The 15,606-nt window shown below is 43.0% G+C and overlaps 2 protein-coding genes across 6 annotated transcripts in view; both read right to left on the bottom strand.

The window, feature by feature from the left end:
* Positions 1 to 953: 953 nt before the first annotated feature.
* Positions 954 to 5,189, bottom strand: RPP21 (ribonuclease P/MRP subunit p21). 2 transcript variants are annotated; one of them, XM_047858195.1, is made up of 5 exons: positions 2,535 to 5,189; positions 2,362 to 2,462; positions 2,184 to 2,266; positions 1,244 to 1,369; positions 954 to 1,097 (listed from the first exon to the last, which is right to left on the bottom strand). In XM_047858195.1, exons 1-5 carry the CDS (start codon positions 2,589 to 2,591, stop codon positions 1,000 to 1,002), a joined length of 465 nt encoding a protein of 154 aa, XP_047714151.1. In that variant the 5' UTR covers positions 2,592 to 5,189; the 3' UTR covers positions 954 to 999. The 2 variants fall into 2 exon arrangements, with proteins under 2 accessions (XP_047714151.1, XP_047714152.1); XM_047858196.1 differs by having other exon boundaries at positions 1,237 to 1,369; positions 2,535 to 3,609.
* Positions 4,767 to 15,606, bottom strand: part of TRIM39 (tripartite motif containing 39) — a 12,329-nt gene continuing 1,489 nt past the window's right edge. For 3 of the 4 annotated variants that reach the window (XM_047858191.1, XM_047858192.1, XM_047858193.1), the window contains exons 2-7: positions 14,530 to 14,989; positions 13,258 to 13,353; positions 8,393 to 8,623; positions 7,186 to 7,208; positions 6,488 to 6,603; positions 4,767 to 5,771 (exon numbers count right to left, since the gene is read on the bottom strand). In XM_047858191.1, the coding sequence (XP_047714147.1) occupies positions 5,224 to 5,771; positions 6,488 to 6,603; positions 7,186 to 7,208; positions 8,393 to 8,623; positions 13,258 to 13,353; positions 14,530 to 14,982 (1,467 nt within the window). In that variant the 5' untranslated portion in view covers positions 14,983 to 14,989 and the 3' untranslated portion in view covers positions 4,767 to 5,223. The remainder of the gene's footprint in view (positions 5,772 to 6,487; positions 6,604 to 7,185; positions 7,209 to 8,392; positions 8,624 to 13,257; positions 13,354 to 14,529; positions 14,990 to 15,606) is intronic. The other variant, XM_047858194.1, reaches the window with a different exon arrangement.

Genomic DNA, 15,606 nt, shown 5'->3' with positions numbered 1-15,606 from the left:
AAAAGCAAGGAGGTGGCAGACATGCATATGAATCTTCTGGGGTCTTCTAGACCAGGTACCACAGACAGCAGCTAAATGCAGCTGAGTCACTCCAGCTGATGCCATATGGAATAGAAGAAACTAGCCAGTTAAGCTCTCAGAAAGCATAGTCCACAAAATCATTGTTTGAAGCCACATCATGCAGTGATTTTTATGCAGCAATAAATAAGTACAACACAGGATTTATAAGAGCAAGAGAAGAAAGAAAATTGTATTCTGGGAATCGTGAATTTTGTTTGTATATGTTTGAGGGAAATTGATTAGCTGGCACCCAGCAAGAGGTCAGTCTGAAATTCTGTCTTTGAGTAAGTTCCCTAGGGACATCAAATAAAACAATTTTTGTGGTTTACTCATTCTCAAGAAAATCCTGAGGGTTTATTTATGGGGCACAGTTGTGTACTGTCCACCAATGTCCTTTCGTTATCACCTTTGACCTTGTTCAGGTTTGTACCACTTCTCATATTAGAATTTTATAGAAGAAAACCAAGAGATTGGGAAAGATCAGCTTGGAGTGAGCCTGGAGGATCTGAAGCCATTCTGACCCCCTAAACTTTTTTTCCTCGTCTAAAAACGACATCAGTGGCATCAGCAGTCTGTTTAGCCCTTTAGTCAACAGTGAGGGCTACCTAAATAAAAAATATTCTATGAAGGCTCAAGCTCTTGCCAACAACCCTGGATCCTGAGTTCCAAATGTGGCATTGCACTAAGGAAGCAGGGATGAAGGAGCACTGGGGTCAGTATCCTGGAAATGGAAGCTGCTCAGTGGGCAAGTGGTTTATAGAAATCAGGATCTCCCCAAATTGTAGGAATATGAACATGGTAAAGGCAGAGAGGTTAGCCAGTGACAGAGAAATACAAACTGAAACAGAGGAAAATAGAATGAAGAGCTGAAATACTCACAGAATCACACAAAGTGAGACACCAATATACTTTATTTATTTCGAAGATAAGATGAATCCATCACTGGTGGCTGGAGCTCTCATGCTGCACTTTCTCCTCACAGAGGTGGGCTAGAATGGGGTGGGCTGTGTTTGGCAGGGGTTGTGGAGATTTGGGATCTGTGTAGATGAGAATTTGGGTTTTATAAGACTGTGGCACCTCTCCCAGCAACGTAGAATCCACCTGTGTAACCTCATCAGATCTATGCCCCCCATCACTCCTATCTTCCTGGAGTATCCTCAGTTTTCCTCTACAAACCTCTCACCTGCATGGCTCCCCAGCTGGGCCTCAGGCCGGTCTCCCCAGAGCAGATGATCAGGATCATTGAGGAAACGTTGGCTGCGCTGGCATGTTAGGCAGGTCTGTACTGTCCAGCGCTGTCCCCTGCATCCTGGGGTTTAAGCAGGGGTGGGTGGGGAAAGAGTGCCCAGATTTAGGAGAAGAAAAGCTCTCCTTCATCCAATTTTGCCTCCAGTTTTTCGGTACGAATTCCAACCCTCCCCAACTTTGAATACAAATTTGAGATGTCTTACCCCTGCTTAGAGTCCATCAATTTTTTTGTATCCTTTAAGATAAAGTCCAAAGTCCTTAGAAGTCTCTTTAAGATCTGCCCTGTTTCCTTCTCCAGCCTCATGCTTTAACCTTGCCCACCTCAAACTACAGGCTCCTAAACTCTGGTCTCCTTGACAGCACCACAAGCTCTCTTGTCTCAGAGTCCTCACACATGCCTAGAATTTCCATCTCTTCACTCCTTTTGCTTATCATGAACCTCATCACTACTGGTATAAGTAATGTTACCTCCCCAATTAAAGCATTTTTCTACACTATTTTAATTGTTTCTTAGTCTATTCTATCAGACTATAATTTCAATGAGAATAATGCATCTCATACAATACTTGATACACCTTAGAAAGAAAAATCAATATTTGTTGAATGAATGAATGAAAACAGTGATGTGAATCCTGTCCCCCACAATGCAAAATAACACCTATTATTATGTATGGGTGGGTTACCTCTTATAGCAACATCATTTCCCTATTGTCCAGATCTTAGTTTGTCCCAGAGGAGTTACCAATTTAACCCAAAGCTGGAAAATGTCGGCTGCTGCAAATCCCACGCTAGACGCCCATCTAAAGCGAGGAAGGGGATGCCCTCCCCAACCCACTACTGCACCTCAATTACCCCACGTTAGCGGGAGCACTCACGTCTCTGACGCTGGGTGCAGGTGAGGCCAGGGATAAGAAGGGAAGAGCAGCCACGACAGAGGGTCCTCTTCACTGAGGGGTCCCTGTGGGCGGAGGGGGATGGTGATCCGAGCGCCTGCGCTCATTCTCCCCATTCTTCCCACGTCCCGCCCGCCACCAGGCTCTCGGAGCGTCTCACCGCCGCAAGACCAGCCGCTTTGCGATGGTCCTCTCCGTGTGGCAGTAAAACCTCGCCAGCGCCTGGTTCTTGGGGTCCTGCGCAAGGACACAGTGGGCGGCCTAGGGGAGGGAAACCGTCACTCGGTGGCCGGCCAAACCCAGTCGCCTCCCCAAACGCCCCGACGGACTTGCCTGGTACAGGAAGTTTAGCCTCTGGAAGGCCTCTCGGTCCTTTACTGGGCCAGCCATCGACGCTGCACTAGCGCCTCACAAGCGAGCGTCCGCAGGTCCTGCCCCTCCGATAGCTCCGTCTCGGGCGCCTGCACAAAGCCTCCTGGGAAGTGTAGTTCCTGGGCCTCTCTCAGGGAGATCCTTACTCTGGCGCCACCCTGTGGCCTCACAGACCCAGCTGTTTGTAAACCCATACTCATCCATGCAATCCAAGCCCAGGGCGCCTTTCTGAGTTTTGGCTTTCTTCTAGTCTTCCTCAAGCCCATGATCAACTGTACTAGGTAGGAAAGGCTAGTGGAACAGGAGATTATCTTAAACTAGGAAATATTTTCAGGACAGAATACTGGTCTCTTTATGTAGATAGGCTGGGGAGATGGTTATATGCAATTTATACCTGCTAGAACTTCTTCCCTACTCTCCACAAGCCAAAGGTAGATAGATGCCTGAAGATCTACAGACTGAAGAAACAGAAGTTATACATTCAAAAAAAGCACTGGTACTGGTGGGAGTGAAATTGGAAAGGATCATGAGGGTGGTGGAGGGAGGGAAGTACAGCTTATTCCCATTCCTTTCCACTTACCCAAAAAACACTTCGTGTTATGCAGTGCTAGACACATAGTAGGTGATCCTAGCTAACTCCTAGTCTTGGGTACTGGAGCACAGAAATTTTGACAGCATCTCCTGTCTCTGAAACTCTCCTCTCCCCCAGACCCCTACCCAAGGCATATATTTAACATCCCTTACTCTGACCTCAGTCTCCTGTTTGTTCTGTTTGACATCCTGTGTTTACCTTTGTCTCATAGATAATGACCAGCATTTCCTGAAGTCAAGAGTAGAGGAATGTGGGGTGGAAGGGCATAACATGAATGAACCCTGAGACAGGGAGAGGGCAGAATTAAGTAAGGAGAGAATGAGGCCTCTCTCCCTTCTCAAACCCCATCAGGCCAGGCAGGGAACCAGCCCTTCAGCTCAGAAGAAATGGCCCAAACTTCCTCTGGGACTAATTTCCCAAAGTTCCCTAAATTCAAATGAGGAGTATGTTTAAAATGTAGAGGCCCAGCCCTACCCCAGACTTTGATCAATCACTGAGGATAGCCCCAAGAACATGCACTTTTAACATCAGTGATTCTTACGTAACACAAGGCCATTGTCAAATTACCACACAACACAGAGATCACTTCAGTGGATCCTTTGTTCCATGTTATGTTTTACCAACCAAAGCATCTTGCCACAAAGAACCACAGTCAAGGCACAAAGGTAAGAGGAGAGTCTGGACAAAGTCCTGTTGAGGTGGTAGGAGGAAGTGAAACACTCTCAATAAACTGCAGTTTCTTGTCCCAATCTTCTGTGAATCCCTGATCACCCAAGTAGCAGATATTCCAAATCATTTTAGTTTGGTTTGGCATGCATCGCTTTAACCTTTTTTGACAACATATGTACCCTACAAGTTGTTTATTTTGGCCTAATGTTAAAATGATTTACATTCTCTGATAGGGGAAATGGCAAAAGGTGAAGGATGGCAACAAATATGCAAGAGACTGGCTCTTGTGAACACTAGTTCCAGGCCATATGAACATAGGCTAAAGGAGGTTGCCTATGTGACACTTTGCTCTACATACCCTGTCTTCTACCCTGTCCTCAGGGTGAGGAAGACTCCATTTTCCTTCTCCCTTTTTGGCTTGGACACCTTAGCCAAGTAACAAGGCTGACAACTTGGGAGCAGATACTTAGTAACATTCTTTAAGGCCAGGGCTTTGGATAGAAATACCTTTCTCTTTCCTCTAATACTTGACTGTCCTTTCCAGGTCCCCTTGGGAAAGCAGTGAAAGGGTAGACATGTCTTGAGGGGTCTCTGGCACCTCACCTCTGCAGGAGAAAGGTGACTGACCGATTCTTGGAGACAACCAACTCTAAGGAGACAGGCAATAAGCCAGCTTTGCTGAAGGCTGAGGCAGGGACTTGGGTTCTCCTCTCATTTCTTCTCACCCTCTCCTCCCCACATTCCTACCTCTGGCCAATCCTACTCATAATGGCAACTTACTCTGGGAGTAGAAGACCAAAGAAACCCTGTTAGGAATCTGTTCCTTTAGCCCCTTTCCCAACTTCCTTTCTAATCTTCTTGATGCCCAATCTCTGCTCTCAAAAACAAAAAACAAACAAACAAAAAAACTCCTTAACTTCTAGACCCACAAGAGCAACTATCATTCATCTTTATTTTAGTCTAGAGGTACACAGACCCCTCTGATCTTTCTCAACAAATAAGAACCCCTTAAAAGAACGTACAGGGGTTTCTGTTTCCTCTTCTGGTTTTGAGCAAGTCAGACCCTCTCACAGACTTTTTGTTTCTGGAAAAGCCTCTCCTTCCTTCCTAACCTATCCATGTGCAATAGAAAACCTGATGGACTTCAGGGGAGATAACCCCTGGGAACTAATTCCCCACTCTGACGGTTAGGAGAGAGACAGCTGTGTGCTCATCCCAGACCAGTCCTACATACTCCTCCATATAAACCATTCTAGAAACCAAGGTGCTTCCCCTAAACAGTGCAGGACTGGAACCAGGCAGACACGAAGACGTTCCAGCAGGTCACAGGAAGGAAGGCCCATAGCTCTTGACCCTGACTCACCCCAATTATTCCCACATCCCTACCTGTCACTCCCAATCTGTTGGGGGCCTGATTGTAAGTGGTGCAGCATTCTTCCGACCAGCACGGATGCCTGGATAGAAGAGGGGCCAAAGTTTCTCAGTAAAAGTATCAGTAAAGGTGTAGATATGAGAGCGGTCTGTGACATTGTAAAAAGACAGTGTGCCGGCCTCATAGTCTAGGAATATGCCTACCCGTTTGGGTTTCACCTTGATGTGCAAAGGGGTAAAAGGCGTGGTGGTGGCTGCATATTTGTCCCCGTTCCACAGCCGCACCCGCCAGTAGCCAGTCTCAGGGAGTGGAGTCAGCTCGCCCTTTCGGCTTACGGAGTCCCGGCACACGCCCACTGCCCAGTGGGTCTTATCACCCACCTCCACCTCCCAGTAGTGTCGGCCTGAGGTGAAGCCCTCAGTAGCCAGGACACAAGGATAGAAGGTGAATCGCCGTGGTGTGTCAGGGAGATCCCGGAGTCTTGTCTCCACAAACTTGACGCTCTTACGATCTTCGGACAGGACTAGGTTAGGGTGAGCAGTCTCTGGGTCCAGGGTCACATCCGCTGGCGGGAGAAGCCAGAGTGGGGAGCTAGATGAGGATGGGAATAGCTAAATGCCCCTGCCTCACTCTCCCAGCCTGCCTTTACAAACTTGTTTCCTTAAAGGTCCCCAGAACACCATGGTTTGATTAACTTTCTCAATCCATGCTGTCACCTAAGGGAGAGGAGGGAACAACAGCTTCCCTTCTTACCCTGGCCCTAAAGTAAACAGATAATAATCTCAATTCTGCAAGGGCTGATGGTTTAGGCTCCTGCCTTATCCCTTTTTCATCCCCCTGTGACATCATCTCACTGAGTGATGAAGCACAAGTCAAAGTCCAAGGGCCAGAAAGGACAGAAAATGTTAAGAAAGATACACAGCAAGACAGCAGTATGGTCCAGGGATAGGGTGACCATGTATCTGGTTTCCTGGAACAGTCCTGGTTTGTGACTATTTTCTCTGAGTAAATATTAATGGCACTCCCTCTCGTTCTCAAAAAGGGACAAGTTTAGGCATATTATTTAACTTCTATGGGTCCCTATTTAGAAAAGTGTGGGCCTAAGAGTAGATGACACCTAAGCTCTGTCACTCACAGTGAGATTGAAAGCCAGGTAAAGGGGTGGGTGTGGCCATGGGCACAAAATGACAGATGGTACAACTGAAGCCCAGATAAAGTGGGACTTAAAGACTTTCTTCTCTGCTGATTTCCTCTGCTAGTTTATTTTTGGGAACAACTCACCAATTAGCTGTTTAAGGATTTTCCTTAGGGCAAAGTACTGTCGGGGGAAATTGCTGAAGTTCTTTTCCAGCTCTATGGACACTGAAGTCACCTCCATGGTCTTCACCTTCTCACATCTAGGAGGGATAGGGAGATAGGGGAAGAAAGGGCAGGGTCAGGGGAAGCTCCAGCTGAGTGAGTATGCAGATATTGTCATATTTAGGGAGAAACTAAAATTCTTCATCCTCCCATTTTCTCCCTCCTCCCTGAAGACAAGTACTTACTGCTTTCTTTTGCCAATCTATGGAGAGCCATAGGGTCCCCTGGACAGAGTCTTATTTTAAGAATGAGTCTCAGAACTTTCTGGGGGTATTGCTATATTTCATGCAAATGGGTAATCACCCTCCCCACTCTCCCAACCCCTTCCTTTGTCTGTCTTGTTTGGACACATTTCCACCCATGGACAAAGGTAGCATCTGGTTCTACATTACCTTGGTTTCTTCCTTACCAAGTTAGTCCTGATGCTCAATGGGGAAATGGTAATGTACTCTTACTCCCAATGATTTGCTCTCTAACAGCCTTCATGGACGCAATGAACCTTCTCCCACATCCTATCCAGACACTGTGTGACTTTCCCATCATTCTCCCCTACTCCTTACTGTACCCTTGGTTTCTAAGCCAAGACCTAACTCACTCAAAGAGATGCAAGAATCACTTACTTTTCCAGGGTACTTTTGACATCCTAGAGGGAAGGAGAAAAGAAAGCAATATTGGTCCTGGTAGTCAAGGGTCCTAAAGGCAAAAGGTTCCCCCTCCTCCCCAAAATTCTAGATCTATAAAATAGGAATAGGGCAATCTGAGGGTCAAAATGCAAAGGGAAGAGCTCCAGAGGGATCAGAGTACATCTTTCCCAATCTGATCTCTGTTTTCAACTTTTGGATAGCATCAAGCTTGGTAATTTATATCATTTCCAAATGGTTTCTTGTGTGTTTGTCTTGCTCCTCAAGGACACTGGGAGCTCAATGCAAGGGACAGGGATTGTGTCTGCTCTATTCTCTGTCCCCCAAGTACCAACCACACACCTGTCTCCTTGAGGATCAGTACAGACTGGTGGCATTGGAATGAATCACTTTCCTGTTGTTGTTGTTGTTATCCCCATCTGGTACTGGTTAATAAACATTGATAATTGTGTGCCAATCCTGATTTTTGAATACTTGGGGTCCAGAAGACAAAGAAGACAAATCTTTGCCCCCCAAGGATTTCCCAGTTTAATGTGGAAGGCAGAACACACATACATGAAAGGACACAAGAATAAGTACCAAGCAATACATAACATGCAGATAAATGTACAATGAAGCCCCACTGATTCAAATGCTGGTAATCTCATCTCTAAAAAGAGATATGTTTCCTACAACCTTGCTAACACCATTCATCTGCTTAAAAGAACAAATTATTTCAAACATTTTAGAGTCATTATTTACATAGCAAAAGTTAATATATTATTTATACATAATTTCAAGTGTCCTTCAAACTAGGTTTCTATTTTTTTGTTTGTTTGTTTTTAGCACTAGGTAAATCAAGTTCCAGGACCTAAAAGTAATGGCAACTGCATTCACATAATTTTTAATGTATAGTTTTTTCACTGATTCAGACTAGATTTCCCTCCTTTCAAAGGAGTGAATTTTTTCTTTGGTACAAATTAAGCACATATTGTTCACAAGACATAAGAACACAGAAATGATTAGAAGGGGATGGGAGAAATCAGAAGAAGACTTTCTGTAGAAAAAGATCCTTTGAGTATGTCTGGAAGAAAGAACTGGATTAGAGAAGCAGAGCAGGAGGGTGAGCATCCCAGGTTGACAGAATGGCCTGTGCAAAGCTATACTGCACTTGACCTGAGAGGCTATACAGGGGCAAAGGTCGAACCTTAAGCATCTCGAAGCCCGACTGTAAGCACTTGCCCTCCACCTCAGCAGCCAAATGGGCCAGGTCCCGGCGCCTGTCTCCAAGGTGAGCAGCATTTTCTCGGAGGCGCTGTAGAATGTCCTGTTCCTCCTCCTCCAGGCGTGAAAGCAACATCTGCTGTTCTTCATCCAGCCGCCTATGAAGCTCTTCAAATTCCTTTAAGATCTGTTGTCGGCGACACTCCACTAGTCTCTAAGAAAATAGGGAAAGCATTATACTTAACAGGGCCAGTGGGGCATAAGGGAGCCTTTCCCTACCCACCATGTGTATGAATTAACAGATTTCCAGTGTCATTGCAAATACTCTAACAGGACACTCATGTTTCTCTCCATTGAAATCTCCTCTAAGTAATGGCTCCATCCCCATTATCACCCCTACTGGTGACTTGGGAGTGAAGACTACTGGGGAGATTAAAAAAAAAAATCAGTGTTTAAAAAAATTTTAATTTTAGGGGTGCCTGAGTGGCTCAGTTAAGCGTCCAACTCTTGACTTCAGCTCAGGTCATGATCTCATGGTTCATAAGTTCAAGCCCCACATAGGGCTCTGTAGCAGCAACACAGAGCCTGCTTGGGATTCTGTCCCCTGCTCTCTGTCCCTCCCCTGCTTGCTCTCTGTCCTTCTCTCAAATAAAAATAAACTTTAAAAAAATTATTTGAAAAAATATTTAATTTTCTTTATTAAATTAACTTCTAAAAAAGCTATACTTCTGGTTTGGTGAAAAAAATGCAAGATATAAGAACTCAATAATATAGAGACATCTATTATTATGGATACAAGATATTTTTGCTAGTTCCAATGCTAAAGTTATAGCTAATGAAATGTATCAAGAAAAGGAAAATAATAAATACTGGGAAGTTGGAGACCAGATGATCATCATTTGTATATTGCTAGACATCTACCCACTAAAAACCAGAGACCAACTGGAAAAGTATCAGAATCAGTAAGATTTTAGTTATGAGTTGTTACCAAATATATACAGTTGACTGTTGAACAACATGAGTTTGAACTGTGAGAGTCCACTTATACACAGAATTTTTTGGTTCAATATGGTATAGTACCATAAAGGTATTTTCTTTTCCTTACGATTTTCTCAGTAAGTTTCCTTTCTCTAGCTCACTTTATTGTGAGAATATAGTATACAATACAAACATGTAAAATAGGTATTAATCACTTTTTATGTCATCACTAATGCTTCTGGTCAACAGTAGGCTACTAAGAATTAAGTTTTTGGGGAGTTGAAAGTTATATGCTGATTTTTGACTGGACTGGGGTTGGCACCCCTAACTTTGTTGTTCAAGGGTCAACTGTATATAGATTTCAGGGAATAACATGTTAATAGTTTCAAGTCACTTCAGACAACTGACAGTTCCCATCCCAGGAATAGGTTCCAGAAATTTGTTAGTGAATTATATATTGAAATTTGACGTTTTTCTCTCAGCTACCACACAGACTTAAACCTTTAACATTCCTGAAGTTTGATAATATGGGACTAAAACACCAGCCATAATACTTTCTGAGGGTTATTAGCAAGCACATCCTTCCTTCTCTACCTCCACTGCAACAAGTGATCTGCTCAGACGTATTCTCCAAGTGTCATATGACTGATGGGGAGAAATAAACCCAACAGGGAAGCAAGAGAGAAGCAGAGATTGGGACTCTGGAAGTAAAATGCAGATAGAAACTGAAAGGTACGGCTGAGGGTGAATACAGAGGGGCTGCAAAGCCTTACAAGCCTGGTGTTTCTGGATTTCAAGCTAATTCTCAGCAGAGGCTGGCTAGCTCCAGTTCTAGAGTTGCTGCTTCCCATTCTACTGCTGCCTTCTCAGGTACACACTGGAACAAAATATATTCTTAACACATTTACTCTGTGAAAATTAATAAAAGGAAACCTGGCTAAAATGGTCAGGTTGCCAGCAGGGGGAGCACTCACACCCCACCACTGGTCAATTGTTATCCCAACAGGTAGAGATGTACCTTATAGGTCCATACTACCTTACTACACCAGCAGGAGGAAGAAAGGTTTTCTTTTTGCAGTCAACAAGCCCAGCCAATGATAGACTGTCACAACCTAGCCAATAAAAAGTCACTATACTCTAAACTCCAAGTTTACTCCAAGGATTTTCTTCCCAATCCCCGCCTTTCCTATATAAAAGAGTGGTCCTCTCCTTTGTTCTCTGGACTTGCCTATGGTTTTGCCTTAACTTGCTTGTCCTGAATTGCAGTTCTCTGCTATTCCTGAATAAACTCAATTATGCTGATAAAATAACTGAATTTTATTTCTAAGGTTACCAACCCTTGAAATACAACCTTTTTTCCTGTGTGTGTGTGTGTGTGTGTGTGTGTGTGTGTGTGTCTACATGTGTGTCTATGTTGAGAGGTGATGTATGGGTAGAATTTAGGATTAATAACTATATTTAATAGGAAGCCAAAGGGGTCTCTCTTATATAATCCCATCATTCTTCTCTTTTTTTTTCCCACTCTATAGTTGTATGGCAGTGGTTCTTAATGAAGGTGTTACTTCCCACTAGGGATATTTTAGAAACAAGGGGCATCTTTTTGTTTGCCATAATAGGGGGTACTCTGGTGGGCTTCTAGCAGTCCAATGTGTGAGATGACCCTGCAACATGCACAGTCCTGCATCATTTTCTATGTTCCGCTGGATATTCAAAAACATAGGCCTAGACTTAAATGCCATTTTATACATAAACAGAGTAATTCTTACCCAATTTTAATATACCTGATTTTTTCAGAAACAGCTGAATAAAACTAAGACTGTATTTTGTTTTTCTTAGAACTTTATCAAAAGTTACTTATCATTTTGAAAAATTATGTCACTAAGAGCTAAGCTGCTTGTGGTGCTTGTCAACATTACTACGCAATTACCTGAGTCTGAATTTGTATTTGTTGCATTGTTGATGGTGTCACAGAGAGATGCAAGGATAAAACTATATTGTGGTGTCTTTCAGGATAGTAATGCCCAAATATTTACATACCAGATTTTATTATAAATCACTTTCCTCTATGTTGTGTGTGTGTGTGTGTGTGTGTGTGTGTGTGTGTGTGTTTGGGCATAATAATCTCTTTTTAAAATTATGCAGATAAGTTATTTTATCTATAATTTCCACTTCAGCATGGTTAATTACAAATTATTTATTTTTAAAAGGGGCATTGGGTCTGATTCTGGAAATAGGGATGAGGGAGAGGTTTCGGAGAATTCAAATGGTTACAAAAGGAATGTTGGTGGTAGTTTCAGAGACCACTGAATTTTTAAAAATACCACAGTTCTGTTCAAGCATTTAAAAGGTTTTTAAAAATTTTTATTCCCCTCTTTATCCTTTACCTTTAAGAAGGTGATCAACAGGAACAGGAAAGTTAATGACTGGGAATAAGCTTCGTTTTCACATATTTTAAGTTTCTCAGGAGCCCTCCAAAAGAACAAAGAACTTTTTTTTAAAGTTCACCTTTGCAATCAAAATTAATATTTTAAAAGTTCAAAATCTTGTTTTATTCAAATATATAAAGGACTAAGGTAATACTTAGTAATACTTAATAATACTTGCTTTCTGTCACAATGTTGTCATTGTTAAAAAATTAGTGTTCCTACTATTTTCAAAGTTGTGTTTAATCTCTGGTGATCCCTAAATCTCAACTCCAAAAGCGAATTATTTCTTCTGGAAGCTTTTAATGAGGTCAAATTTCTATGTTGTCTTCTTATGAATTTGCAACTGTGCTTTTTGTGCCATGTCATTATCTGTTTTCTCTACTTGACTGTAAGCTTAAGCAGGACAGGGACTGTGTGTTTGCTCATCATTGTTCCCCAGTGTCAAACACAGAATTTGGCCTATACTGGAAACTTAATACATATTTATAGATTCATGCAGAGCTAATATCCCTGATTTTGTCCCATACTGGCTATGTGATCTTGGACTAGAACTTATCCAAGTTGTTTCCTCCTGTGATAACTAGGGGTAATAATACTCACTTTACAAGAGATCTAAGTTCACCCTTGCTAAAGATGACCTTCAGGACTTCCTTCCCTTTGTCTGACAGCTCATCTAGGTCCCACTAAAACTTAACACAACTCTGTACATTTGCAATGTCATGGACACCCAATGAATTAACACACAGGACTCAATAAACAGTTATTACTGCCACTATTAGGAATTGTTCACTGTCCAATAAAATAAGACAGTTACCAAAATATCATGCTACAACTATGGTAATACATGAAAGAGAAGTAAAATTATATGAAAATTAAGAAAATCAATTTCTGAAGGGTCAAGAAAGGCTACATAGGAAGTGGCTTTTATCCTGCCTGAAGGACAGATAGGATCCTACAGATGTAGGGTAGACAGGGGAACAGTCTAGGAATGAACCAACATCATCTAGCATACCTGAGCTTACTTAAGAGAAGGTAGTCCTAAAAGTCACTGGGCATTTTTGTGAGCTCTTGGTCAGTTGCTTCTTTCTTCCACCCCAGTGAGCCTTCCAAATTCTCCTCTCCTCAATCCCTCTAAGAAACTCCTATCCCTGCTCTCTCCCTGCCTCTCTTCCCGTTTTACAAGAAAAAAGACCAATGCGCATGAACTCCCTCAACTTGTCAGATGTAAAATATTCTGTCCATCCTTCCTTCACCTCTTACATCCTTCTCTACAATACTTAATTCATGACAAATACTTTAATGCAATGTTTAATGACAAAGAAGCCTAACAAAATACCATTGTTTTTAAGAGAAAAGCAGTTTTCCAATGAATCAGAACTGGTGGATTAAATAATGTATGGTTAATTGCCTGCAAAGCAGCCCAAATGGAATCACCTGCCTTTACCTTGAGCTCTCCAGGCTTCTTCTCCTCAGAGGACTTGCAGCGGGTGATCTCCTGCAATTTCTGCTCCAGGGGCTCCAGGCACTTCTGCAGTTTTTCCTGAGGGTGGGAAGTGGGAGAGGTGGGATTTTGGGGTGGCTGGCATATCCTACATTCAGAGCTTAACCCATTAGTTTGAAACCATTTGTTTGCTTCCTGTCTATCTCACCATCTCTTGATCCCACTTCTTTCTCTGTCATTTGGGGTGTCAACTTTTGGTCCCTCCTCCTGCAACCAGTCTGTCCCCATCATCTTCCTTGCTCACCAAGAACTTTCCTCTCACTGAATCTCACAGTTGTCCAGCTGTCACCAACTCCGTGTCCTTCCCCAATCTTGTCATTTTGTTACTCAAGTGACTGCCTATTATGGTCAAAGTGACTTTCTGTATTCTGATAGTCTTCTTTAAACTTGTCCTCTCATCAAACTCTAACCACCTGCAAATAAATCCGTATTACTTACACTGTAGACTACTTTAAATCTTGCTTCCAAGATTTTATTAACATAATTAAGCAAAATACTTGATACAGTGCTAACATATTAAAATCTTTAGTTCCTACTACTTGAACATTTACCCTGTGTCCCAGCAGTACTTAAATCAGATGCCACATTATCCATTATCTGGGAAGATGCAAACATCTTAGTCTGGTGGGGATCAGTGTAAACTGATGTTATCTATTCCCAATACCAATGGGAAAATAAAGAACATTTTGAGCAGGGGGATAGAATGAAACCAGACTAGGGGCACCTGGGTGGCTCAGTTGGTTGAGTGTCCAACTTCGGCTCAGGTCATGCTCTCATGGTCTGTGGGTTTGAGCCCCGCATCAGGCTCTGTGCTGACAGCTCAGAGCCTGGAGCCTGCTTCCGATCCTGTGTCTCCCTCTCTCTCTGCCTCTCCCCAACTCTCACTTTGTCTCACTCTGTCTCTCGAAAATAAATAAATGTAAAAAAAAAAAAAATGAAACCAGACTACTTTTCAGTTTTTCCTAAGTTTGATAATCTCCAAGTGGTTTCATTCATTTATATAATACATTACAACACCACACATATCCCCATGCTTGGGGATAACTGATTAGATGTACTCTGTGCCCTCTGTGTTCGTAGCTCTGAGGGGACTAGAGAGTAAAGACCAGTTATGGTCTTGCTGTTAGGAGCTTAGGATCCTTTACCTAGGGAGTCTCCCATTGTCTGTGCTCCTCCCTCATGCCCCATGTTGGCATCATGTGTGTGGTTCCCCACCTTGTACTCCTGTGTGGCATCATCCAGTGGCACGACGGTGTGGGCCCGGTGGGTGTGGGAAATTGCACATATCAAGCATACAGCCTCCTGGTCCTCATAGCAGAAAAGGCTGAGGGCCTCATGGTGCTGGGGGCAGAGGCTCTCATCTCGGATCTTCCGCTTGACAGCCTGGAGCTGCTTGGCAATTTCCACCATGCTGCCTAGCTGTCGATTAGGCCGGAGACTGCGGTAGCGAGATGTTTTTCGACAGACAGGACAAGGGAAGTCCCTCTCTAGGTCCTCCCACCAGCGGGTGATGCAAGCTTTGCAGAAGTTGTGCCCACACTCAATGATGACAGGCTCCTTCAGATACTCCAGGCAGACAGAGCAACTCGCCTCCACCTGTAAGTTCTCCAGAGCTGCAGCTGTGGAGGCTGCAGAGGCTCCAGCCTCTAACAGACTTGTTTCTGCCATTATTTAACTTAGGGATGAAAAGGGGGCAGAGAAAGAAAAATATTAGTTGGAGGTTTAATTTTTTTGTGTCCCTGGACTGGCATTTACTCCCATGATAAATCCTAACTGCAGTTAGCCCCATCTTGGTATTTTACATTTTCTCTTCCACTAGATACAACCTCTCTTTTGTTTCTCTATTTCCAAACCTTGTGACTCCCAACCATCAATCTAATTTTTTTTCCTGTTCAGCAAACTGACACCCAACCACCAATCTCTTTTGTCTTTTACCTCTGCTTTCTCTTATTAGAGGCTTCTTTCAACTCTAGCCCAGCACACTTCTTCTGATCCAGGCTCAGTACACATGTATCTTAAAAGCAGACCATTGTATCCCTACTAGATATAGTTTTCTAATAGTGAGAAAGGATCTTGGGAAAGTGAAACATGCCATAAAAGTCCAAGTATTAAGATTTCTTAAGTATATTTTAAAGTTTAATGTTACAGAAGAGTTTTATTACAATAGCCCCCTGGAGCATAGGCTTCTCTGCCATTGTCCTCTGTTTCAAAGGTAATAAAAGGAATATTAGGCAAGGGTAACAACCTCTTCTTTTCAGGAAAACTTGAAATTATTCTTCCCTTTATTAGAGT

This window comes from Prionailurus viverrinus, chromosome B2, assembly GCF_022837055.1.
Source record: "Prionailurus viverrinus isolate Anna chromosome B2, UM_Priviv_1.0, whole genome shotgun sequence".
Classification (NCBI taxonomy): Eukaryota; Metazoa; Chordata; class Mammalia; order Carnivora; family Felidae; genus Prionailurus; species Prionailurus viverrinus.
The sequence above is the reverse complement of the archived record's forward strand: the minus strand, read 5'-3'. Positions and strand labels throughout refer to the sequence as shown.